Here is a 26,829-nt window from a genome sequence, read left to right on the forward strand (position 1 = left end):
TACTGTTTTCAGTTCCCTCTCAGTGCACTAACCCTAACAGCAGGCAGCTACTGTCAGTGATAAAGCTCCACAAGCCTGTATTTTTCCTGTTCAGCACCAAACAGCAGAAAGACAATGTTATGGACTAGCTGGTGGTGGACATGGGGGAGCATTTTGCAGCTAAGGAACTAGCCCCAGTTTGTGCCTCTGATGTATTAGCATACATTTGGGTCACAGGGGTACCCATCAGTTTCACGTACATTATATATGTCAATGGTTTATTCCTAATTGAAGCTCATTTATAAGTTTATATATAATGCAGATGATTGCAGGAATATACAATTTTGTGAGAATATATACATGTTTTGTGGTTGCATTTTATTTTCTCGAAGATGTTTTTCATTCACAAGAAAAATCTAATGCTAAGTTAGCTGTTAATTACATTTGTGTTTGAGATACAAACTGGTGAAAATAATCCCACTTATGATGAATGCCTCAAAGCGCCTTTGGACTGGGGTGACATTTGACTTTCATGAGGTTATTAACTACGAGGAGCATGTGAATTCAGAAGGAGCCTTAGGCTTACAAAATATTTTGTTTATTCTTGGAACTGGAGTACAACACAGTGCCAAAGTCCAAATTGCAGCCCAGCCCTGACTCACACTGGAGGGGGTTTCTTTCAAATCTCTTTAGATAATCATGTCAGGGAGTCAAAAAGGGAAGATTTACTTTAATATTGTTCTGAAAATTGTCATGGCGAGGTATTATCGTGTATGTTTTTCTTCCCTCTACACACTTGAAGGGTTTGTCTCACTCTTATCCACTCATCCGGAGGCAGGTGAGTGTGCAGAGGAGAGAGAGTGTCATCTGCAGCTGTCAGTCTGTCTGGGTGATGCCCCCCTGATGCAGTCAGCCATATGCAAGTGACACTTGTGATGTGATGGTCACTGACAGACCAGCTTGAAATATGTGTGGCCAGAGGATATTATCCTTGACATAAGTCCGATGACAGCGGGTCATTGGAGAATCTGATGCTGTTTATTTGACGTGTTATGTGGATGACAGAGGCAAATGCTGGGAAGTTATTATTTCCCTGCGTCCCCTCAGTGTCCCTGACCCAATCACTCCCTGCAAACATGCATGGAGAGAGACAAAGAAAGAGGGAGACAAAGAGAGCGAGAGTGAAAGAGAGGTCTTTACGGGGTGACCATACTGGATTCTTTCCAAGGGTTTTGTCAGTCACTATGGAGATTTGGAAAATAGCCCCTGCAGTTTAATTCCTCTGTTGTTACTCTGGCCGAAAGGTATCCAGTGGAAGCTCAACTCTGTCGTCTCGTACTCTGCTCTTTTTGCTGACCGCTGACAGAAAAGCTTAAGTTCCCTTATGCTTAAGAAAAACAGCTCTCAGCAGATATAGAAAAAAGGAATGCTCACTATAACGTGGTGGATTCAGTATCAAGGTCCTTTATTTGAAAGTATAATATGTAAGAATTCTGCATTCAAATTTCTAAAAAACAACTTATCCACTATAAATTGCTGAGTTGTGTACTTACGTTACAATGTTTCCAACAATGTCCAAGCCTAGAGAAATCTACAGTTATTCAAGCTAAAAGTGTGTTTCGTTTGGTCGCCACTGCTTTTGAGGTGAATAAAGCTCGAAAACTTTACCTCATCTGTGAACATTTGCACCTGAATCCCATCAGATAGATTTTTCATCAGCTGTTGTTGTTTAATGGTGTACACATCAACAGTGAAGCGAGTTTGACACCAGGAACATTTTGTGTTATCCATGCAGTGTTGATATGCCCCAAACAGCCAGTTTACTGTACTGTACACTAGCGAACCTTAGCGAGCAACGACGCACACTGAGGGTGAGTGTGTCTGTGTGGTTCAATTCTGGACAACTCTCAATTAAATGAGTAGCCTACTCACCAGAGACTATGGTTCTCTCTCTTCTTTTGCCCTCTCCTCTCTGTAACGTTACGTTCATGAAGTAAAGTATATTTCCCCTCCAGCTCCAGTCGGCAGTCAACATTACAGAACAACCCGAAATTGATAATTACTCATAGTCATGTGAAATGTGACAAAGGGCCCGACTACACACTGCTTTTTTGTTGCAAGCAAAAGCAAGAACCACTGCTTCAATCAAAATGATTTTGTAACTTTATCATATGTTTTTCATGTAATATCTTAAGTTTCAGATAAACATTGTGGAGGAAAAAGAAACAAATTGTCCCTCTGTACTCTGTACTTTGTTCTTAGTTACTGTCCACCACTAATAACGACCTGACCATCACACACAGACTTGACAAAAGCTCCACGGGGACCCTGGCAGGATTTACAGCATTTCTTTCTCTCATTTAGATTTACTTCAGTCTGGTCTTCATGCATTCAATGAGGCGCACTACACACATTGTGCTGCAGCACTCCCTCCACTAAATCTGCCATGTAATGAGCCACAAAGAAGCCCAACCAAGTTATTAGACCAAAAATGTTTTATGTAAGTTTGAGACGCGCTGCTGCAAACTGCACACTATAAACACTCATTTCTGTAACTTTATAACTGCACAGAGTTCGTCTCTGTAAACGGAGAAGCCCCTGAATCTTTCTCATTCTTTCAGCTTGGGCAAATAATGTTAGGGGCGATTGCTATGGCTACTGTGCGCGCGGGTCGGTGAATCACCATCATGGGAGATGAAACAAAGGATGCCTTTTTGCTGCCCAGCTCCTGCGGTTTTCAAGCGATGACACCCAGAAACAAGATTTAACTTATCTGTGGCCCTGTCCCATTACAGCCTGACTGACTCTGACTAATGTTGCATCTTATTTGATTCTTCTTCTCATCCTGTTCGACAGTCTCTCTAGTGAGCTCTCCTGCAGTGCTGTTGCTTTGGAGAGAAACAGGAACCTCAGCAGCAACATAAATTAAAACAACCAAACGCTAAATTCCAAACATTGCCAAGAATGGGAGCTATTTGGCCTAAACTGTGGCACTGGCAAACAGCGGGCTACAAACAATAATTACGGCCTACTGTCTGCATTCTGTAGCTGCAGTTAGGTGACAGATCAGCAGTACACAATCCCTGCTCTGTCTGTGACAATCCCGGCCTCCTCTGTCTGTCTCTGCGGCCAACACCGGCAGAGCTGGCTGATAATGGGCCTGGGAGCAGGAATTTTTAAGGCCCCCCTGCCTCGAAGTGAGTGTTGATCATGTGAATTTCCATTGCCAGTTTAGGGTTCCACTGTTACTCATACTGGGACCCCTGTGTGGGCCCTTTGAGCAACACTTGTATTGATACACTTGCACAATAATTATTTAACTATCTGGCCACTTTGTTTCTCACTGTATAATTTATTAAAGGATAAGTTCACTCAAAAATGAAAATTCTGCCATTATCCCCTCATCCTCATGCCGATGGGAAGTCGGGTGAAGTTTTGTCATCCACAAAACACTTGTGGAGCTTCATAGCATTCTCCTAAACAACTGAAGTAGCTGGGGATTTGTTTTAAAACATAAAAATACAACTGAAAAAAAAAATGTATTGGCTCCATCTGGCATAATCCAAGTCTCCGAAATCCCTGAGATCCAAAACTGATTTGAAAAGACATTATTTACACCCCTGATGCACAGTCAAATGCGCGCTAATGCTTTTAGCTTCGCAGCTACAGTGAAGATTTCGGCTTAAAGAAAGGTGTAAATAACATCTTTTCAAATCAACTTGGGACCTCAGGGCTTGCGGAGACCTGGACTAAACGAGACGAGCTGTATGGATCCATTTTACGTTTTAAAACAAGTCCCCATCTACTTCAGTTGTTTAGGACAATGCTGCGACCGTGTTTTGCCGCAAAGCTCCAGAAATGTTTTGTGGACTACGAAACTTCGCCCGACTTTCCATCAGCATGATAGTCAGTAGATAATAACAACATTTTCATTTTTGGGTGAACCTTTTCTTCAAGCCCCATGCTAATAAAGAAATATAATGTCAAGACAAGTATTTCATTCCATGCTAAGATATACTTCCTTCCCACTACAATTTAGAGGAAAACATTCTTTTTGTTATGTTGCATTTACTTCATAACTAGAGTTACTACTTTACAGATGAATATGTGATTCTAAAACATTCAAAGGGGGGTACCTGCTTGCTACAGCTTTACTAGGTTATTGTTGTACTGCTCCAAACTAAACTGTTTCACAACTGATTTGTATCCAAAATAACTTCAAAGCTGGATCTAAGTGAGTGTGCCTTTACACTCCTGACTCCACGTCTTTATTGGATTTATTAATTAATAAAATTGAGTAAAAGATAGAGGGCTTCAATGCTGTCCTTTTTAGCAGGTACTTTCCAAGATGTTGTTATACAAGCAGTGGTGGAAAGTAACTAAATACATTTACTCAAGTACAAGTTTGAAGATCTTGTACTCCTATTCCATTTTAAAAGGAACATTTTGATTTTTTTATTCCACTATACATTTATTTCACAGCTGTTGTAACAAGTTACATTTGATGCTCCTGTTGGTAAGATAGTTGGTTTTTGATTTTCATTCCCATCTCTTCAAATACTGACTCGGCAGCCAAACTGACCTACCAACCCAAAGCGTCAGTTTTTGACGAGTTTGGATTCGGTTTAAAGTCAAGAAAGTCACAGTATGTCGTAAAGATAGTAAAATACCATTTATTCTTAGTGCTGTATCGTAGGCAACTGGACGTGTTTCAGTTTCTTGAAGACGTGTCACCTCTCATCCAAGAGGCTTCTTCAGTTCTAACTAACTGGAGGGGAGTTGCAGGCTGTTAAACTATGTGTGGGAGTGTCCTTACAGAGTCGTTTAGGACACGTGTGAGCTCTGAGTTTCATTACTTATCACCCACCTACAATGCAGTACTTAGTTCTCTCCCCAGACAGCTTAACATACATTCAAACCTGGGCTCACCTAGCCCTAGCAACCCACAAGTGTCCTTAATGACTCTGTAAGGACACTCCCACACAGAGTTTAAAAGCCTGCAACTCCCCTCCAGTTAGTTAGAACGGAAGAAGCCTCTTGGATGAGAGGTGAAACGTCTTCAAGAAAAAAGAAGAATTACCATGACCTGGATGACTGAGAACCTTTATCAAAATACCATTTAGTTTTGTGTCAACTACATCTCTTGCTCCATATACATCACCAACACCAACGTGGCTGTCACCTCAGCACAGAAAAAGTATGAAGAAAGTTGAAAGTCACAATAAATCTGGTCATGTTGACAGCTGAAAGGAGAGTTCATTGAGTCTGTGAGCTAGCTAATATACGAGACAGGGTCTACAAGGTTTCAGTTATGGATTTTGGTGAGCGTTAAATAAGACGTCACTAAACTGCTTCACAAAGATCAGAGCCAGTCACTGAGTAGCTGGATTCATCCCTGCACAGTCATATCTCAGAGGCAACAATGCCAAATTCAAAGCATTGCAGCCACCCGAACCCTCAGGGCAAAAGTGTGAAAATCTCACTGAAAGAAATATTTGTGCCATCAGGCTGGTATCAAGTCGGCAAAAAAAACCAAGCAAATCAGATTGCCCTTCCTGCCTTCTTCTCTTGAGTTTCTAAAATGCTCAGCACACCCAGTAGCACCAGTGCTGTGTGGTTTAGAGGTGTAGGGTGTCAATGGCTCAGCTCTGCTGCCCTGCGTCTCCCTTCACAGTCACTGAATCTCAGCTAGTCAGCAGCACTGCAGCACCGACAGCTCTGTGCGCAGAGGTGGGAAGAAGTAAGAGACACAGACAGACAGTCAAGGAGAGAAAAGACTTCTCTAACACATCTGATATATGTTCTCGAGCTGCTGCAGGTCAATCTGACTCATTAGAAACTACAAACATACACTTCGGCAAACCTGACAATGCTGGACGACTTTGATTTGTACCCCACCTCAAACTCTTCTCTCTTTTAGTGTCTCTCTCTGTGTGTGATCATCAAAAACATGTGTGTGTGTGTGTACCAGATTAGTGTGTAGCCTAGATGTGTTTGCATGCTCTGCCTCTTGTATGATGTTCTCCAAATCTGATTAACAATTGTGAAGCTGCTGACCTGCACATGCTGGAGTGAAATTCAACTTCTCACTCAAGCGTTCCACACACAGTTTAGTAAACGGTGTGCATAATATGCTCCAGTACACACAAATACACATGCACACCACAGCTGATAAAAAAAATATTAGCATGGGTGGATGACAATGTTTTGAGTCTTATGACCAGTGATGGAATGTCACAAAGTGCTGTACTTGAGTACAATTTTGAGGTACTTTATCTGCTACTTTTGGAGGCAAATGTTGTACTTTTAAGTCCAATATTTGATAACTCTATTAACTAGTTACTGTCCAGATTGCATGCTGCATCAGAGCCAAAGTAGTGCAGTTTTAAATGAACTAATTTTGTAGAAAATCAGATTAAAAAACGGATTCTAATAATCACAAACATGCTGAATATCGGTCGGGTAATCGGTTGACACATTGTATACAGCATGGAGTACCCGAAAGTCATACTTAAGCAAAAGTAAAGATATCATGTTAAAATAGTACTTTGGTAAAAGTAATACAGTTGTACCTGAGTAAAAGTCTTTTTAAATGTACTTAAACATATAAAGTACAACTAAAAGTAAAGTATACATATACTTACATGTATGTACACACTGTATACTCTGGGTTGACTGATTATCTGCTTGACCGATTACTAGACCCGATATTAAGCTTTGTTCTGTTTATTAGAATCAGTTTCTTTTTTTTATCTGATTGCTGATAAAATTAATTAATTTGAAAATCCATTACTATGGCTCTGATACAGCAATCTGCAAAGTAACTAGTAACTTAAGTTATCAAATAAATGTAGTGGAGTAAAACGTACGCTACAATATTGTCCTCTAAAATATAGTGGAGTGGAAGTGAAATGTATCCGAAAAAGGAAATACTCAGTACTTTAAAATTGTACTTAAATGCAGTACTTGAGTAAATGTACATAGTTACCTTCCATCACTGACATAGCCAACACACATGTAAATATACAATTTACTTTTACTTGTACTTTTGATACTTAAGTACATTTAATATCAGATACTTCAAGACATTACTAAAATACTGTCCCTATGGATGACTTTTACTTTTGCCAAAGTAATATTTTAACACGATATCTTTACTCTTACTCAAGTGTGACTTTTGTGTACTTTTCTGCAACACTGACTTCAAAACAGTGCTCCACAAAATTGATTGAAAACCTTTAAAAAATTACACACGTGGTATAAAAATCCATGTGGAATGTGTGGTTTTATCACTTGTGAGACGAGAAGAGAAAGAAATTGATTAAATGAATAAATCAGTTATCAAGAAGAAATTCTCAGCACTGTACTGTGTCAAATCTGGATTGTGAGGATGAAATTTTACTTCCCTGGGAAAACCTTTTTTCTCTACACGCACATTAAAATCTTCCAATTATAATCTTCTTTGTCCTTTGTTGCACTTAAATAGTGTCCTGGGATCAGATTCATATCCTTCTTGTTTAAAGTTATCTATTATTAATGAGCAGATTTGGCAAACATCCAAAAGAAACAACTATCAGTAGCACAGTCTGCATCTCCTGACACTCATGTGCTGTTGTACTTTAAGGGACACCAATGTAATTACCTCAAATGTGATTTCGGCTTGTGCACAGTGAGGTTTAAGACTGAGCATCATAATCTGTGGTGTGACTAAACATACCGACTGTCACTATATTGCAGGGGTGGAAGCAACTTAAAACAATTACTCAGATTACTTTAATTAGTCTGTAATTTTACTCATACTTCATTTTAATACCAGTAGTTTCACTTGTATTTTAGTAATACTTCAGTAATGTAACTGTACTTGTACTTGAATACAGATTCTCAGTACTGTTTCCCAGGGCTGTAGCTACCATTGAGGATACTGAAGTTGTGTTCTCTTGGGTCTTTGATATCTTAATACATATATATATATATTTGGTAAGACTTTATAATATCTATCATATCATTAAAAGAAACAATTATATATGAAATAGTTTTTAAATTATATTTAAAATGAATAGATATTTCACTGTTAACAAGCAATGAAATGCCTTTATTAGCAATTGTTTACTGGAAAGTTACAAGTGATGTTTACAACACTTCGTGAAAGGTAAATAAAATAAATAAATACTCTGTAGTTCGTGTATACATTATTTGGATGGCCATTAAAGAGTTGCAAGTGATATCAATATTAATTTGCCTTTTATTAATGATTGTTATTATGAAGTGTTACCCGGGTTAATAAGTTCTTCTCAGCATAGAAATAAGTTTAATAAATTTAAGTCAGAATTGGCTGTATTTTCCACTTATCTTCTTCTTCTTCTGTCAGAATTTGAGTCCAGTTTTCATCTATCTGCTGGCACTGATATTATTTCCTAAGCGATTACCGGTCTCGTCAAAAAAATGCAGAGAAATGCATCGATTTATACCAAAGTCTTCAAAATGTTCCTGATGGATGGGGTGGGGGTCGGAGGGGCATGACCTCACTATTTCTAAAATCCTGGCTACGGTCCTGCTCTGTCACCCACTGCTTCACTGAGCACAACACCAACACAGTTTGGGCCCAGTTTGACGCAGGATCTGTTCTGGACCCGAGAGACAACCTTCCCGTGTTCCGCTCTCTGATTGGATCACCGAGGTGTCACTCAAGTCACCGTTGAACCATTTGCATAAGGAGGAGACTATAAATAAGTAACGGTTCAGGGAACGCCCTCCCAGGCGCACAGTCGGGACAGGAGCAACACTGAGCGATTGTCTGCTAAGCCACAAGAAAGATGTCTCACAGAGCAACTCCAAGTTCCTCCTACAGGAAGATGTTCGGCGGGGAGAGAGTCTCCACCAGGAGCGCCTACACCAGCCGCCAGTACTCCATCCCGGTGCGCTCCTCCCGGGCGACCTACAGCGTCTCCCTGGCTCCCACCGTGTACGCAGCGAAGACGCAGCGGCTCCGGAGCAGCGCGGCCATGCCCCGGCTGGCCTCCGAGAACTTGGACTTCTCCTTGTCCGACGCCATCAACACCGAGTTCATGACGAACCGCACCAATGAGAAGGTGCAGATGCAGTCGCTCAACGACCGCTTCGCCAGCTACATCGAGAAGGTCCGCTTCTTGGAGCAGCAGAACAAGATCCTGCTGGCGGAGCTGGAGCAGCTGCGGGGCAAAGGCACGTCCCGGGTCGGAGATCTGTACGAGGACGAGATGCGGGAGCTGAGGCGCCAGGTGGACCAGCTCACCAACGAGAAGGCCCGGGTGGAAGTTTACCGGGACAACCTGGCGGAAGACATCGACCGGCTGAGAGAGAAGTAGGAGGCGTGGCACCCTTTCTGTCCTCTAATGTGTGATGATAGAGCTTTTACAGGCCTATAAAGTAGATCAATTATCACGAGCGTGTGCATGACTGATTATTAATCATAAACATGTTATATTGACCTGAATGCAATGTGACTTTATGCGCTTTCTCCTCATGAATATGCGCCAGCCACTGCGCAAAACCCTGAACTTGAAGTGCTGCTGCAGCTTTGTGTCTGAGTCGAGTCTTCCCTGAAATGCTTTCATGCGTAAAGTCGAAGTGAGGCAGGAGAGGGCAGACATTTTTGGAAGCAGAAAAGGCTGTTTTTTTTTTTTTTCTTTTAAAGAGGAAGAGTCCCAGTAGTGGCTGCCTAAATAAAAAATAAAGTGCCTGCTTTTTGTCTGTCTTTGCAGGTTGCAGGATGAAATAGCCCAGCGGGAGGACGCTGAGAGCAACATGCAGAGCTTCAGACAGGTACAGTATGACTCAAGTATTGAACTTTTTTTTTTTTTCGATGTTAACATCTGTTATAATTGTGTTATTTTGCAAAGAGAGCCTTCCTCTGCCACACCTCTCCTGCCATATGGGGTTAAAACCTGAAACAAGTGATGTCAAAGAGATTAGATAAGCCTTCATTATCTCTATGAGTCTCACTTCTGTGGTGTGACTGTCCGTTCTCCCTCTATCTAATTATCACTCCTGAGCTGCAGACACAGGAATGCTCTCTTTCTGATGGCACAACAGCAATTTCCATCCATGATCCGAAATAGCTGTCGAGCAGCAGAACTGACCCCGGCCCGGTACAAAAGGCCAAGTTGTGGCTGTTAAGTCAGGCCTGCAACGAGAGGAGATCTTTTTAAGTCTGACTGGTCACGCTGAATGAGCTGGACACAAACGCGACAACAGTGTGGACCCAATGTGGTTATCAGAGCGAAAAGACAAGCCGCCATGTGATCCGGCTGTCTCGTTCTGGTGAGGGCATCAGCACAGAAGAATCTCACTCGTTATGGGCTTGTCAGAGATGGTTGCCCATCACTGGGTGAACAAGGAAGAGCTGATGGGATAGCAGTAGACATGTAACAATAAACCTCAGTTCCCCAGTGGTTATTTCCTTTTTAAGATCCATCAATACATCACCCAATCACGTCCATGTGAATGACAGGAAGGAAGTCCCTGTTGGCATGGTGGCACTCATACAACAATGCAGGGTCCACAGCCGGCTCCCGCTCAGTCAGGCAGACAGTCACTCCTCCACCCTCGGGCCTGTTTGGGAAACCCTGCTGAATAGCACACTTTGTTTGTGGCATTAGAGCAGGCGCAAAGCTGCTTCATTTGCTGATACCTCAATTACCAGGCTGCCAACGCCCTGACAAAGCACAGCGGTGTGGTGCCACCGGCCACACATACGCAAGAATCGAATAGAATAGAGACGGATGTTTTTACAGCTACACTATTCTTACGTTATAGTGTTTTTTGTTCAGAAGAGAACATTTGCCTTACGCTTCATTCAGTTGAATGAAATGTTAACAGTTCTTAAACCACATGGTAACAGAGCTCCCAGTGGAATAACTATTTCTACCAAAAGAACCCGTAGAGATTTTCAGGCTAAGAATGCAGTTAGGTAATAACAAAAGGGATTAAGGGTCTCTTGAACAATGCTTCTGCAGTGCCCACTTTATTCAGTCAAACTCCCTTATACAGGGACAGAATCACTTAAAATTATTGGACCCTTTCTCCTCCCAGAGGTAAAAACAGACAGAAGTGCAACTATAGAGTTTCATTTGCTTTTTTTTATTGTTCAGTAAGGGGCTTAAGGCTCCATTTGGCAAACTCTGTGCAGCTGATCTGCAGTGCTGAGGGAAGTAGTGAGATCCTTTTACTCAAGTAGAAGGTAAAAATAGGCTCTTTTCACAGCACACATTTTGACTTGTCAAGGCAGGAAGAGCACAAGTGTGACCAATGACGTTAAAGCTGGCTCGGTTATATTAACTGTCCCAGTAAGTCATGACAATGAGTGAGCATGCACATTACCGTAGCCCTTCAAATACCTCACCTAAATGGAATGCAGCCATCATTAATTTATTATTTACCTGCTTCGACAAGTCAAAATATCGCCGCAAAAAGTGTCTGTTAGCGATCAACCCATATGGTTTAACCAGGGCGATAACAATACTGATTATTTGTAATCAAGGAGACTGATAATCTATATTTTGAGCCGATTTACATTTGCAGTAAAAATGTTAATCTTAGTGTCAAACTTTAGAATAACCAGCATAAGTACAGTTACTCAAGTACAATTTTGGGTTTTTTTGCTTTTGTATTTCCATTTTATGCTACTTTATCCTTCCACACCACTACATTTATTTGCGAACTTTACAGATTCAGATTATCCAGTGTTAATAGGCTATTACTTGTGGCATTAAACCAATCAGATGTTGTGTTTTGGGCGGGACCACAGACACAGAGAGGAGATGCTGCAACAGATCCAAAGCAGCAAATTTTTAAATGCATTTTATCGGAGATTGATAATCGACCACGCCGATAATCTGTATGTCCCTAGTAGAAATAAAAGTAAGTAAGAAGTAAAGGTAAGCAACATTACGAGAGATATCTACTGAAGTCATCATGCTAACCAGCTAGCCCCAGCCAGTCCTGGTCAGTCAGGACCGCTAGCTGCACGGCTAACTGAGCCAACTAGCATGTGGTAGTTAGCGGTTACCCAGCCCCCTAGTTGTATTGAGTATGAGTTCAGGTGGCCAATTATTACATATTGCACCTTTAAAGTGTCACAAGTAATAACACATTTTATGCTGAAACAATTTTTTATGAGCATTATATTACCAATGATATATTGTATTTTTGTTTTTTAGTACTTTATGTTTGAATTTGTCAAAACAGACAATTTTTGCCACAAATAGGCTCTTTAAAAAAACACTGCATCGTATGAGCTCAGCATATGTTCTGATGGTAAAATCTTTATATGAAAAGTGATTAGTGACTATAGATATAAAGAAATGTAGTGAAGTACAATGTATTTCCCTCTAAAGTGTCGTGATGTATTCAAGCACTGTGGTTTAAAAGGTGCTGCAGTGTACACGACACGTGAAAAACACGAGAAAACACCTAATTGGCATCTGCAAGGACACTTGTCACGTGTCTACACTCGATTGTTATTGGATGCATGCGTGAGTGCCCTTGCTTCGCTACACAATAGGTCACTTTGTGTACGTGGGCGTTGTGTGAGTGTGCCTATGCAGCATGTGAAAGAGCGTTTGTTTTTTCTATGTCAGCAAACACATAATGTATAATTCATGCCACCTTCACAAGTCACCTCATTAAGAGTCGGTGTCACAACACAGGATGTGGACAATGCTGCCCTCGCCAGACTGGACCTGGAGCGGAAGGTAGAATCACTCCAGGATGAAATCAACTTCCTCAAGAAGCTGCATGATGAGGTAAGCTTCCTCTTTTTGTGTCCAAAGCTGACTCTAGTTCAAAAAACACTGTGCATGCACTGCCTATCAAGCTAAAGGCAAACTACATGCATTGTGGGCCAAATAATTTGAGGTGTTTGTTAATCTGCCCAGACTGAGGACTAAAGCAGTCGGGTTCAATGCTTCAGTACAATTTTACGCTGACGTACTCGTAATAATGTCCCTAATGAATGTCATCTGAGTTGGCAAAAATGTATTTGTACATGCCTGTTCTATTGATTGTATTGCAGGAAATGCTGGAGCTGCAGAGTCAGATGCAGCAGCAGCAGCATGTGCAGGTGGACATGGAGATGGCTAAACCTGACCTGACAGCTGCTCTGAGGGACGTCCGCCTGCAGTATGAGAACCTGGCCTCCAAAAACATCCACGAGTCTGAGGAATGGTACAAATCCAAGGTAAAGATCTACCACTGATGACAGCTAACAGGAGAAGTCTACTCTCTCTGTGTTCATGAGCAGACAGGTCTCTGTCCTGATTGGATAAAGTCAGCAGGGATACCAGAAAATGTCTTTTCTCTTTTACTGCATGAGTGGGGGGAGGAGAGAGTTTGTGGGTTACTGACCAAACACTCTATAACAGCGGTTAATGTAGGAATATAGAGCTATTTAACACTTAAGTTAATAAAAATATATCTCTTACAGCAACTTTAAATTTATATCACTTTGAATATCACATTTGTTTGAAACAATAGTCTTTTCTCTTTAGATTAAGCCATTAAAAATAATTTGTATGTGTCAAATTACTGTCAGCAAGAAGAGAGGGTGCACCCTCTGTACACGAACTGCAACAACAACTTGTGAACAGAGTTTAGCATTTAGCAGCTAAGAAAATATTTCCCTTCGGACTTTATTTCAGGTGGACAGAAACACGACTTCAAATGAATGCTAATGTCGCAACAAATTGACAACTGCTTGCTAATAAGTTCACTATATCAACTTAAAAAGTAATGATGTGTCAGTGTTGCGTTTAGAGCATGTTTCCAGTGCCCCCATGTGGCTGAAAAATCAGCTGGTGTTGGTTAAAATTAACTACAGCTATTATTTTTTCTTTAAAAGGCATTAAACCATCTGCCCAAGTACTATAAGAACTGCAGTAAAATAGAATCTTCCTTTTTCTTATAACCCTTAAAAAAATAAAAAGATCAACGAGCATTCAGCAGCCAAGAAAATATTTCCCTCTGGACATTTATACTAAAAGCAGCTCAGTACATTAGAATCTTTTTTTGTCTTTATGACCTTGAACAAGCATTAAAACTGCTTCAACCACCAAAGTGTGGCGTCATGTCTGCAAGTCCCCGTGGCCACATCTTTCATAACTTACACGCTTCACACTATCTGCCATATTCGCTCTCCCTCAACCTCTGACTCATCATTTATTGAACAATTGATTTTTCTCCCTCTGTCTATGTTTGTCGCTATGATTGCCAGTTTGCTGACCTCACTGAAGCCGCGGCCAGGAATAATGATGCTTTGAGAGTGGCCAAGCAAGAGGCCAATGACTATAGACGTCAGGTTCAGGCACTTACCTGTGAGGTGGATGCCCTCAAAGGAACTGTGAGTATACACACTGCAGCATACAAGTAAATAATACAAAGCCCAATGTTTCCAATCCAAAAATAGCTTGAGCCAAACAAATCTAGCACAAAAAGCCACAAAAACAAGGCATTTGTTTGAACGATGACACAGCAAAGAGCTCACTCTTGTCTTTTATTTTTATTCACTGCCTTGAGTGTCATTTTGTTCCCTCTTGACTGCTGTCCCAGAATGAGTCCTTGGATCGCCAGATGAGAGAGATGGAGGAGAACTTCTCCCTGGAGACGGGCGGTTACCAGGACACCGTAGGACGTCTGGAGGAGGACATTCACAACATGAAGGACGAGATGGCTCGTCACCTCCGGGAGTACCAGGATCTCCTAAATGTCAAGATGGCCCTGGACATCGAGATTGCGACCTATAGGAAGCTGCTGGAAGGAGAGGAGAGCAGGTAACGCATGGTGACCTTTGTCTGAGCATTCATGTGATTCAGCAGAGATGCAGATCATAGTATGTGGCCTTTACTGTCTCCATTTTCAGAATCACCACCCCACTGGCTAGCTTCTCATCTCTAAACCTGAGAGGTAGGATCACAGTCTGCATGTTGATTTCACAGCAGGAATGTGATAAATATATTGCACGCTAATAATAGAACACACTGTTTCTCTTTTTTAGAAACAATGATGGACTCCAAGCCTCATATTGAAACCTCAACAACCAAGAAGGTTCTCATCAAGACCATTGAGACTAGGGATGGTCAGGTAGAATCCACTTCAAGTGATTTCCAATCAATGAAGTAATTTCCTGACGGGTCTTTTGAGCTCAGACTCATCACCCTTTCTCTGTCCTCTACATCCTCGTTCAGGTGATCAACGAGTCAACCCAGAACCACGATGACATGGAGTGATAATGTCGTTGTCTTTGCCAAACAATCAACAAAAGCAATATGAAGAAACACAATCCACTGGGGCTTCAAGCAAGCAAACAAACCAACAACACACGAAAAAGCAAACAGCTTCTAAAAGTGCCTTTATATGTGATGATCCAGTAAGCCTGTTAGTTGACACAGACTGTATTTTGCTTCCTCTCCTCTGCTGAGAGTATTCTCTTTTGTCACATTTGTTTAGACACAATAATGAGATCAGCACAACATAGAAATCCTTATTGAGGTCTACAAAAATCTTTCTTTGTAACCAAAGTAGTATTTTTGATCAATACAGCATGCACACTCCAGGAAACAATGTATGCTAAAGATGTCACAATTGCCTGTACGCAGCAATAAAACATTGAGACTATAATTCAATCCTGTGCACGAGTTGTAATACTTTAGTAGCATTAGGTTAAACAGTTCCTCATATAAAAAAAAAGGGGAAACTAGTATCATTTTAAGCAATGCAAGAATGGTAAAAAGAAAAAAAACCAAGTAATTAAATTGTGGAGTCTTCAATGTTTCTCAATGAGATAAAACCATATCATGCAAAAGATGTTTCAAGAAACAAAACTGATTTGGAAACTAAATTGTCCTGCTGTATTTAAATCATTACAATGAACTGGAACAAGAAATGAGTAGATTCAGGTTGGATTAAATATTAAAACCTCCTCACTGATGCTTTTAAAGTGTGGCCAGTTCCTTCTCAGGATGATTTCCCAGCTAACCACACCCTGCTGCCCTTAGCGTGATGGTATTTTTATACACAGGAGAGACAAAGTATCAAAAACACCACAATTTAATACAATCCAGCACAGCATCGTCGGTGAACGTGGCCCTAAGAATTAAATTCCAAGAGAAATCAACATCTATGCATTGGACTGCATTAGGTTTTACAGGTGTATCTATAAATCAGTGGTTCTCAGACCAATTCACATCAAAGACCCATAAACTGAAACAAATTAGACCACGGACCCCCATTTTTGAGTTTTTGTTTCATTACAGAAAGTGTATTTAAATCCGTATATACACAAGAACAAACATACATTAAAGCTTAATTACAGCTGCTGATTTGATCTTGAGATGAGATTGTGTTGTCAGCTGCTCTTTCCGAGGTCAGGTGTGAACTTTTGAAGCTCAACTTTCAAACAAACAAGGATGAGTAAGTGTTCAGACATTAGGTAAATTCAAACATTTAAAAGTTCATGACAACCACACAAACTCTGTCTGATGATAAAGCTCATTATACGTGACATGACTGAAAACCCCAGAATTAAACTGACATTGAGGTAAGAATGTTTGACACTTCATTCAGTAAATATCAATTGTAATGAGCTTGACAAAATTAAATGTCATCATTACACAATGATCTTTTCAAAAGTTCAACCAAAATGTAGTAACACTGACGTTGCATAATAAGATCTAGATAAGATAACAGTACATTTACTCAAGAACTATAGCTACACACACTTTTGAGATACTTTACTTGAGAATTTCCATATTATGCAACTTTATACTTCTTCTCCACTTCATTTCAGAGTGAAATAGTCTACCTTTTACTCCATTCCATTTATCTGACAGCTATAGTAACTTTTCAGAATAATATCACATGTTATATGTATGATTGGTTCATAAATAATGCATCAAGTACTTCTTACTTCTGGTGCGTTAAGTGCATTTTGCAGATAATACTGCTTACTCATTTATTTGGTTAATATTTGGTTAATATGTTGAATGCAGGACTCTGTAATTGAGTTATTTTACATTATTGTATTGCTACGCTTATGTAAGTAAGAGCATGAATACTTCTTCCACCACTGAACAAAGATGACATTCAGTAAAAAGCATATTAATCTTGACAAAATTTTGGGTTAGGGTTAGTCTTTTTTCTATTACTTTTATTTATTTTATTTTTACCACAGAGAGAATGCCAAAAGAAGTTTCATTGTCCCTAGGTACACTGACAATAAAGAAATCTTGAGTCAAGATCAAGATCATTGATGTTGCCAGTGAGATCTACTGTGGCAGTGTTACAACAGACATTTTGGTCAGTGTCAGTATAAATGGGGGAATCCCTGGCTTGTTTATAGGGGACAGAAAAATATTGCAGTGCTGATTAAAAACTGATCCCCAAATCAAATGATTCTGCTCTGAATTCACTTGAGATACTGCTGTACTTGACTGCCATCTGTCGGTGATCGATGTTAATTGAACCACCTGCAGTGGTGGCTCATTTACTGAACAGCAGGATACGTTTTGTCACAAGTAGCCAGAAGCTCCATTAAATCACAATTTGGAATTTGTTTATTTGACCCAGGTCAGATCTCGCGATAACTGACCCATCATACGTTAAAAACGCGATTTTAACGTAGGACAATCTTGGCTAATTTTGATTATAAAACAAACAATATTAGGCACATTGACGTGAGTGCAGCTGTAATTCTGCTCATTTTAATAACCCGGGACGGTTGCGAGTTAATTAATGTCGCTTGTTTTCACCGGTCTGCCCCGAGAGATCAGTGTGTTTGTCGACAAGAGCAACTTCATCCATGTGACGTGTCTGCCGGAGGAAACGCGAGTGGAGGGGGATGCCGACATGATCCGGTTAAACTCTGTTTTTCGCTTCTTCTCATTTTGATATCTCGGTCAACGTGGCTTAAAATGAAGTTACAAGCTAACAGTTTGTGAGAGACAGAGGTGGGTGCTTTTTTTTTGTTGTCTTCCCAGCGCTTTGTTGGTTGTTTTTGGCGAACAGACCACAAACAAAAATGGAGTCAAGTTTCAACAGGTTCGAGTAAAGATGAAACTCAGAGTAACCGTTTCCGACTGAAGCTTTTAACCTTTTTTTTGGTGATGGGCTCGGTGACTTCTGCTCTAACAAGGACAAGAAACGCGTTGGTGAAAGTGGGTTCAGAGCCGGAGAACCATGACCCGGAGAGGAGCCATTCCGCTCCGGAGTCGGACCGGTCCAGGAAGAAGAGCGCAAGGTTCAACGTCGCCAGCCAAACCTGCAGGCAGAGTTCCCGCCAGTCTCTGTCCGAGGTCCTGAGCAGACAAGACTCAGACAAAGGCCGAGAAACTTCCAAGAAAAAGACTGACGAAGCTCATCAAAGTGGTGAGTTGAACAGTAAACTCAAGTCCACACTTTAAAGGGGCACTATGTAGCTTTGGAGAAGAGATTCAAAGGGAGAAATATTCATCTTTTCCATAACTGAGCTGTTCTCAGAGGAATATAAGGTCCTCAGAACACTGTTTGAAGCTGGATAGGTGGCAGGGTCCGCCACATATAAACAAGGTAAAACAGTATGAAATTCATTGACTGTTTTGTTTATGCCAAACAAACTAAATCAACAAATTCTTTGTTTTCGAGGCTGAATAAACTGACCTTGAAGGGGCACTATGTAGCTTTGGAGAAGAGATTAAAATATTTAACTGAATAAACAAGTTGAAGCTAGAAATGTGGCAGGGTCCAAAGTAAAACAGTATGAAATTGTGTTTTCCTTAAGGTCAGTTTGTTTATTCAGTTTATTCAGTCATGAAACCAAAGAGAGGTTTTTTTTAATTTATTTTGTTTAGGCATAAATAAAACATCCAATGAAGATCTTTCTCTTCTGATTAAAATTTCTTCCCCAAAACTACATTGTGCAACTTTTATAGGAAAACACAATTTCATACTGTTTTGCTTTGTTTGTATTTGTGGGCTCCTGCCAAATTTCTAGTTTCAAACAGAACAGCTTATTTATTCACTTGTGGAAAAGATAGATATTTCTGAGTTTGTATTCTTAGCTTGTTAATCTTGTAAATATTAAAATTCGGAGTTTGCTTTTTTCCTCCAAAACTACATAGTGCCCCTTAGGTAAACTGAACATAAGTGAAGCACATGAGTACTTTGTTACTCAGTTACAGTGTAACCCAGGCTGTTCATCTGGCTTTTTACTAGTTTGAATTGGCCCCAACTGAAGGTCATACTCTTTATACGAAGGCTTTCATGGTGTTAAGCGGCCACCCCCTGGGTTAATTTAGCAAATTACATAAGAACTTTCTCATTAAAGGGAAATTTCCCAGTTTTTGTGAGCATCCTGGCCTCAAATACAGCAGCTGTGTCACTTTATGCTGCACATCTCAGTGGTTCAGCTCATGGATTTATCTGTAGATGAGAGCAACTGGTCACTTCAGAGGATTACTGTGAATATGCTACTGGAAAAAAAGAGGTATTCACTGAATGAATGCTGAGCTCTTTGAAGACCAGCCTCAATGCAACATATCTCCACTACCAAAGCATCTCTTTGATGTTCGTGGTATCCTGTCCCTCAGACTGAAATAAACCAAATTACAGTCCTATTGATTTTAACAAATTCACACTAGAGACTGCTGTGTTAGGAAGATGTTTTATGTTGTTTTTATTGGAAAAAGACGGTGCAAAGTTTTAGCTAATCAGCAACAGTTGTCAGGTGATAGCACACAAGAAATGAGGTAACATATTAAAATGATTTCTGTTTTATGGGAGATACAATACACGATATGAAGTTTATCCAGCAGTTCACATTTCAATGAATTTGTGTACAGTAAATAATCTGTTGATTGAATCTGTTGTGCAGCTCGTGTAGAAATCTCCTTTAACTATAACACTTTATTTTGGTAAACATATTTAATTTTTTTTAGCTTTGTCCTGTGTGTTGCTCAGTGTTTCCTTCAGTTCATCCTGTTTATCTTGAACTCTCACCACTCCTGTCACCTCCAGTTCCAACTCCCTACATATCCGTCCCAGAGGAAAATACTTCTCCCTGGCTGCCTTCTAAAATACCATCTGTACTGTGGCGTTTCCATGACTGTATGACAGTGTAGACTCCCGTTGAGTTTCCTCCCCTGTCCCCAGTGATGTTCCTGTGTGTTGAGGAGTCTCCCCTCCCTGACTCTCCTCTGACTATACACTCATCTGCTTCCTCCTGAGAACAAAACGCAGACACTTTCCTCCCGATCAGCTTACCTGCTGGGTGTTCAGTGTTAGACAGTCCCTGAGGTGTAGAGATCTTAACTACTGCTGAGTTCTCAAACAAAAAGAACAGTTTGACGTCAGCTCTAATAACCTTGGATTGTAGCTCTGGCCTGAGCTGCCATACCAAATGAGACCACATGACCACACAATTAAAACAGATAGATTGTTTTAAACTGTCAAGGCTGTTTCAGCTACCCACAATACATGAACAGTGTAGCAGAAGCTTTATGGAAAGTGTCTTACAGTCAGTCCTCACAATCAGGTGTAAATATAAACTACTGGAGAGATTTTGTAATAATAGTGTTGTTGAAGAGCTGCAATTACCCTGCTGTTGATTGCAATACTGGCACAAGAACTAGGTCACATTCAGGGAGTTTCCTGTGGTGTGCTAGGAGCTGGAGTCACGCTTTTGGCGTATATTAGACATACTATATGGTATTTCCATCCATAGCACCTTTGTATGAGAAACAGTGGAGTAAAGTTGTGTTTGAGACTGTAGTGTCACACATTTTTTGAGAAAGAAATCAGTGAGACTTCTTTCAATTTCCTTATTCCTGTATACATTTATGATTTATTTACTAAATGCACACAATGTGCCACTGTTTTATTGAGCAGTGGAAAAACACTTTTGTTTGGAAATGAAATATTAAATAACACTCTAATGATGAATTAAGTAGGTAAAGCCAGTAAGCAGCATACTGAAACTGTCTTTATTTAGAAACACAGACTCTCCAAAAAGCTCAATTTATTTTCCAGAGAATACTTATTCTATATACAGGATTTAATATTTGGGTAACACTTTAAGCCAACCTATTTAACACTTAAAAGCAGTATATTAACATTTAATACATGGGTTATGACACACTATAAGGTAGTTGTGAGCAGATGTAAGGACATTTTTTAAGTGTTTATAAATTTACAGTATTTTTCCAGCGATGATATCTTCTTCTATGCACACATATTTTCCATTATTACAACTGTGTTTTATTCCATTGTCAGTCATCGATACACCAACCTCACCTCACAGGACCCCAGGGTGCGACTAATTTGGTTGCACATGCCCCAAAAATCTGTCAAGTACAACAAAACATTTTCATTGGTCGCACCAGTGCGCCTGATATTCAGCAAGTCAGGTTAAAAAAATGTATAAAAGTATTTTTTTAACACCCACTGGGTGTATAGACAATTGCCTTTTAACAAATGTTAGCCTATAAACACATTTTCTGGAGAATAGATTGTAAACTATTAATACATTTTTATTGGGAGCACCTAAATTAAGTACTGGGGCACCAGTGCAACCAGTATAAAAAGTTAGTCTGGAGCCCAGCCTCATGGATACCCACAGGAGGAGTTTTAGTCATTACATAGGTAAACGCTAATATCTGCTAACATTTAATCTAGTATCGTGTGTGAAAAACCATTTATGAGATGCTTAAATGACACTTACGTTTATACATGCTAAATAAACAGACATCAAGTAAATTGTTACCAACATTTTCAGAACATAATAAAGTTAATAACTAATGAGTCCTCCGGAAAGAAACATCATGTATACATTTTCACCAGCATTGTGGAAAATGTGGAAAATGATGCATGAATGCTTCATAAATGTGTTCATATAATATAATAGATGATTAATGTTTTTGGATTGGCACACTGACACTAATGTATACTAACATTACTGCTACTGTGTCTACTACTATATGACCATGCATGCTTCATTAATAAATGAAGTGGCACCAGCTGGCTTCTTGGATGGAAATCTATTTTGTAATTGGATACTACAAAAACATAATACAGTACAGAGGCAACACAAATCAACGAATGATTAATGTGTTCAAAGTTTTATAATACAACAAACCTATTATTTTATCATGACCAAGAACTAAAACCAAGCTGTGAGAAAAGAAAACAATACAGGACAATCCATTACAAGCCCAGTGACATGGGATGCAGCTGTGACACATGTCATAAGTTATTGATGTCAATTTAAAATGACACTGGATCCAGCAAGTGTGTCCCACATGGCAAATATGTTTTCCATCTATTCGTTTCTTTTCACCTCTCATGCTCTCATCTCTGCCTCACAGTGGTAGAAGGACCTATAGATGCAGGTAAAGGAAGTGAGGAGGCTTAAATAAGGAACCAAGAAAAAGAAACTCTAGTCTGTGTTTAGTGTAGATTTTGGTGACCCTGTGTCATGTGAATTATGCTCATATGACCTGACAAATGACTTAATTGTGTTTGGGGGTTTGCAATTGTGTACTACTGGGACATTGGTTCACTCCCTGGAACCCCCAGCTTCACGTCAAAATCAGTCAATCGACAAAAGTTATACTTGAGTTAAAATAAAGATATCGCGACGCATATATATCTGTACACTAACGCTTTGGGTTGGCGGCGGACCTGAGCCACATCCCAAAGCATCAGTATTTGACGACTCAACAATCAACTACGTTTCTCTCATGTTTTGCTGCTTTAAATCATCTTTGTCTGTTTACAAGATAACCCTGAGCACCTTTAACTGGGTTGTTTTGTCTTAACTATACCTTATAAATAAGTTGTCTTAGTTGCCATTATTAAGCAATTACTGTAGGAATAAGCAGCTGAAAATCACTTGTACTTGGTTGTACTGGTTTTTGCTGTCATGCAATTTATTATTTTTAAACTCAGAATCAGCAAATATGTCTAAATGTATCTGAAAAATATGCTTCCAGTGTTGAGCCAGAATTGTTAAATGTTAATTATATTTCAGAAGACCTGCGTATGAACATTTGTGCGAGAATAAGTTTTGTTTGTAAGAGCTGATGGATGAGCTATTTCGCATAGAAGCTATATGTAGTTAAAGATATTACTGTCTTTTTATATGCATTTAACTATGGAAAAATGGCAACAGAGCGCATGATTTACTGAATTAGGTCTTGTTTTCTAATCAACACCCATGGAAAGTGTTTAGCCCTGGTGTCTGAGCTGTGTGGCCTGTGTGACCAGTGTAATAATTCGCCCAGTCTGTTTTGTCTCTTAGCACTACATGTGTGACAGATGGATAAAAAGAGCAGAACTGGTTTCCACATATTGCAGATTAGTGACTTTGGTCTGTTGGGAGGATGTCTGCGCTGTGTTCTAATCAAAAGGTTTACATTTGTTTGCCCTGCTGACCTAATACTCACCCAACTGCTTTTGCCTCTTTGATCTGGAACCATGCTGGTGAAAAAATCATTAGCTAAACTTGTCCGCTATATAGCTCCAGACTTTTTTTCCCCTCGTTTTCCTTCAGGGTCTCGGTGCAGCCGGATTCAGATGACAGTTCATGTAGCTCTCGGTTTTGTCAGCTCATTTCCCTCAGGTTTCCAACACAGGCTAACATTACCCTTAAAGGTGCCTCTAATGAGTATTTAGCAGGGGAAAAGGCAAGCTCCCTGACACCCTCTGTGTCTTAATTACATGGCTGTGTCACTGTGGTGACAGTGGTGTGGGGACTGACAAAGTGTGTATCGTTCCACAGTCTAGGGGAGACCTCTAATGAGCTTGTTTTTCTGTCTGATTGCGTCGTTGTTGTCTTGAATCCTTTTGTGCTGCTGGGACAGATTACACAATCAGAAAGCCCCAAAACTGTTCTTACGTCAGAATGATTTACACAATCAAATGACGGCAAAATGTCGCCGAAAGGAACGTGTAGGACTATAATCCAGTTAGTTTAGTTATTGTAGTGATTTTCATAATTGATATATTTTATTTATCTGAGTGTAAACATATAATTTAAATGTGTTGATTTATTGGACTGGATGATTACTTTACCACAAATAAAATTGGACTGTTGGAGAATTGGGATGAATTTGGTGCTAGAGGCTATTTCAGACCCCCAAGTTAGTCCTCCCCTTTATCTTCACAAATAATTAATGTCTGTTGGTAATGGCCTGTCCTGGTGTTTGATGACCAGATCAAAGGTTGAGCGATACTCAATGGATGTACAGCGAAAGCAAGCAGGTGTGTTTTTGTGCCAACAATCCACTGAAGCATCGGTTTGTTAAAAAACAGCTCAAGTTTATTTCAAAAACAGTAGAAAAAAATTGAGATACATTTAAAGGAGCAGTTGTAACTTTTGCAAAAATCTCATCAGAACTGAATGAGTTCTGTGTCTTTTGCAGTTTTTCATCAAAAACTGTCTGCACAGATGTAAGTGAGGAAAACAGACGCTAAAAAAACAAAATAGTGAAATCATCTTTACATTCCATAAAAAAACACCCCAGTGTAATGAGTGCTATTTGATATTTTAACCCCTTGGCATCCTCAGTGTAATGTATGCAATACATGTCTGAAAGGTCTTCCCGTTGCCTAGTGACAGTGATGTCGCTCGAGTATTGACCCTTGAAGAAAATGGATCTTGACAAGCCTCAACAGATGTATGAGCATAGGATACACCTCTCAAAAGGAGCTGTTGTGCAACATGCTCCCTCTGGCTCTGGCATACAAACGATTATGCATACATATTGCGCATTTCAGGTGTGAACCTGAATTCTTGGGACACATTTGGTATCTACAGTATGATGTAATGCTGTATCAGCAGTCCAGAGTCACACCTTTCTCATTAGATTGGTAGCGCATTAAAACTGAAAACTGTAAGACATTAAACAGTGCATTGAAAACACATAATTCTAACTGAAATAAAGCATAAAATTAAACATTCAATAAAGTGTGTGATAGCATGAAAATGAAATACACCACACATCTGTTAAAGTAATCTTGTTTGAAACAACCTGAGTCTCGTATGTGATGATCATACAAAATTCATTTGATGAATAGAATTAATATTTATAAATAAGAACTAACAATCTCAAATGCTCTTCTTGGAGTACTGTCTGTCGGTTATGATTTTTTTATTATAGCTGTTTGATTGTTGATTTGTGATTGTTCATGCAATAAACTGACCACTTGCAGCTGGATTCAGTGTCGTTTTAAAACAATATTAGTGTTGATTATGACGTGTTACAACTGCATCACGTGTCACTGGGCTTGTAATCGACGTTTCTGTATTGTTTTGCTGTCCCCGAAGCTAGCCTTTGAACTAGCTTTCTGAGTGAAATGTCTAATGTATTGCCAACAAAACTTTATAATTAACTGTCAACTGTTGCATATTTGACTTTTTTAAACTAAACAGCGATTAATCATTATAAAGAATAATTATTTTCACTATTAATTAATTAATTAATCATTTTATTGAATTATTTTTCAAATGTCTTATTCCTCAAAACAAACACCAGAAGTTAATACCTATCGGAGGCTAATACTTTAGAGAAAACTCATTTTTGAGACAAAACAACCAGTGAATTTTTGGCATTTATACTTTAGAAATGCAATTAATGAATGTTCGATTACCAGAGTTGTTGTAGATTTATTTTATCTGTTAATCGACATTCTGAAATGGACCATTCGTTTATGCTCATAAACAGAAGAGTCCACAAGAGTCAAGTTATACTCTTGTGGACTCTTATGTGTATATTTACTAGACTAATTACTGTGTTGTGCTTCCCATGGGGAATTAATGTTGCACTGATGATACCTTGTTTCTTCCTGGCACGAGGGACAATGAAACAAACCCAACAGCTGGTCTGTACCTCTGTGATCCCAGTTTAGTTTTACAAACTTTGGTTTAACTCTTGTTTATGGTGTCTTTCTCAGGACCACTATACATTACGGTTAGTTCTCATGCAGTAGCCTATCCAAAATGGATAGTGTACATACTTTGTAGTGGTGTCAATGTTCCTCTCTACCACTACCTGAATTTCATTCCTTATTATTTTAAACATTCAAATTCCATTTGAATTTTCAAATTAAGCCTGTTATCAGTATCAGTCTACCTATCGACTGTATACACAAGGTTATGCGATTCCAGTGCCACTATCAACATGTGGTTGGTGTACGTTCTGTCCACTAGAGGGCATTCACACATTACCAATACATTTCTCGCTAGTAATTTATATATATATTATAAAAAAAACCTTGCAAAAAATTGTGAATTTCTGGAATCTCTATGCAGAGTTGCATCAAAATGAGATAAGAAGCATGCTGTGTTTTACTCTGAAGCATAATGATCGGGCCTCTGTTGAGGGGAATCCCGTTGGCTATAACTTTGGGCATTTTCAGTGGTGTAACTCGGAAACTGGACATGCTTGTCATCGTAATAGATCATAAGGCTGTGATGTTTATTGAAACTATGGCAATACCTGCTTCTTTCGCTTCCTTTTGACACATAGCTCCACTGTCCCCACAGGTCAGCCTTTAGTGTTGATAGGCTAATACTTGTTATGTGTAACCAGTTAGATAGTGGTGTGGGTAGGACATTGAGCAAGACTACACAGTCGTGATTACAGTGAGAGGTAATGGTTTTTGTCATCTTCCAGTCAGCCGGTGAGTCTAAAAGTTAATTTCAGACACTGTGCACAGGTGAAAACCTTAACCTCTTGGTGGCCCTTGAGGAGAGCGAATGTGTTATAGACATTATGATTCATCCTCCACTGTCCATAAATATAAAAATCTTGCTGTTGACTAGTGTTGAATAGACAAACTGGCAAA

The 26,829-nt window shown here is 39.7% G+C and overlaps 2 protein-coding genes across 2 annotated transcripts in view; both read left to right on the forward strand.

Annotated features, from left to right (window-relative positions):
• Positions 1–8,762: 8,762 nt before the first annotated feature.
• LOC141016836 (vimentin-like) lies at positions 8,763–15,630 on the forward strand. The gene is made up of 9 exons (XM_073491396.1): positions 8,763–9,319; positions 9,720–9,780; positions 12,666–12,761; positions 13,031–13,195; positions 14,228–14,353; positions 14,563–14,783; positions 14,873–14,916; positions 15,008–15,093; positions 15,198–15,630. Exons 1-9 carry the CDS (start codon positions 8,793–8,795, stop codon positions 15,237–15,239), a joined length of 1,368 nt encoding a protein of 455 aa, XP_073347497.1. The 5' UTR covers positions 8,763–8,792; the 3' UTR covers positions 15,240–15,630.
• Positions 15,631–17,810: 2,180 nt separating this feature from the next.
• pde1cb (phosphodiesterase 1C, calmodulin-dependent b) overlaps positions 17,811–26,829 on the forward strand; it is a 110,481-nt gene continuing 101,462 nt past the window's right edge. The window contains exon 1 of the mRNA XM_073491469.1: positions 17,811–18,375. Coding sequence (XP_073347570.1) covers positions 18,114–18,375 — 262 coding nt within the window. The 5' untranslated portion in view covers positions 17,811–18,113. The remainder of the gene's footprint in view (positions 18,376–26,829) is intronic.

Source organism: Pagrus major, chromosome 21 (assembly GCF_040436345.1).
Source record: "Pagrus major chromosome 21, Pma_NU_1.0".
Classification (NCBI taxonomy): Eukaryota; Metazoa; Chordata; class Actinopteri; order Spariformes; family Sparidae; genus Pagrus; species Pagrus major.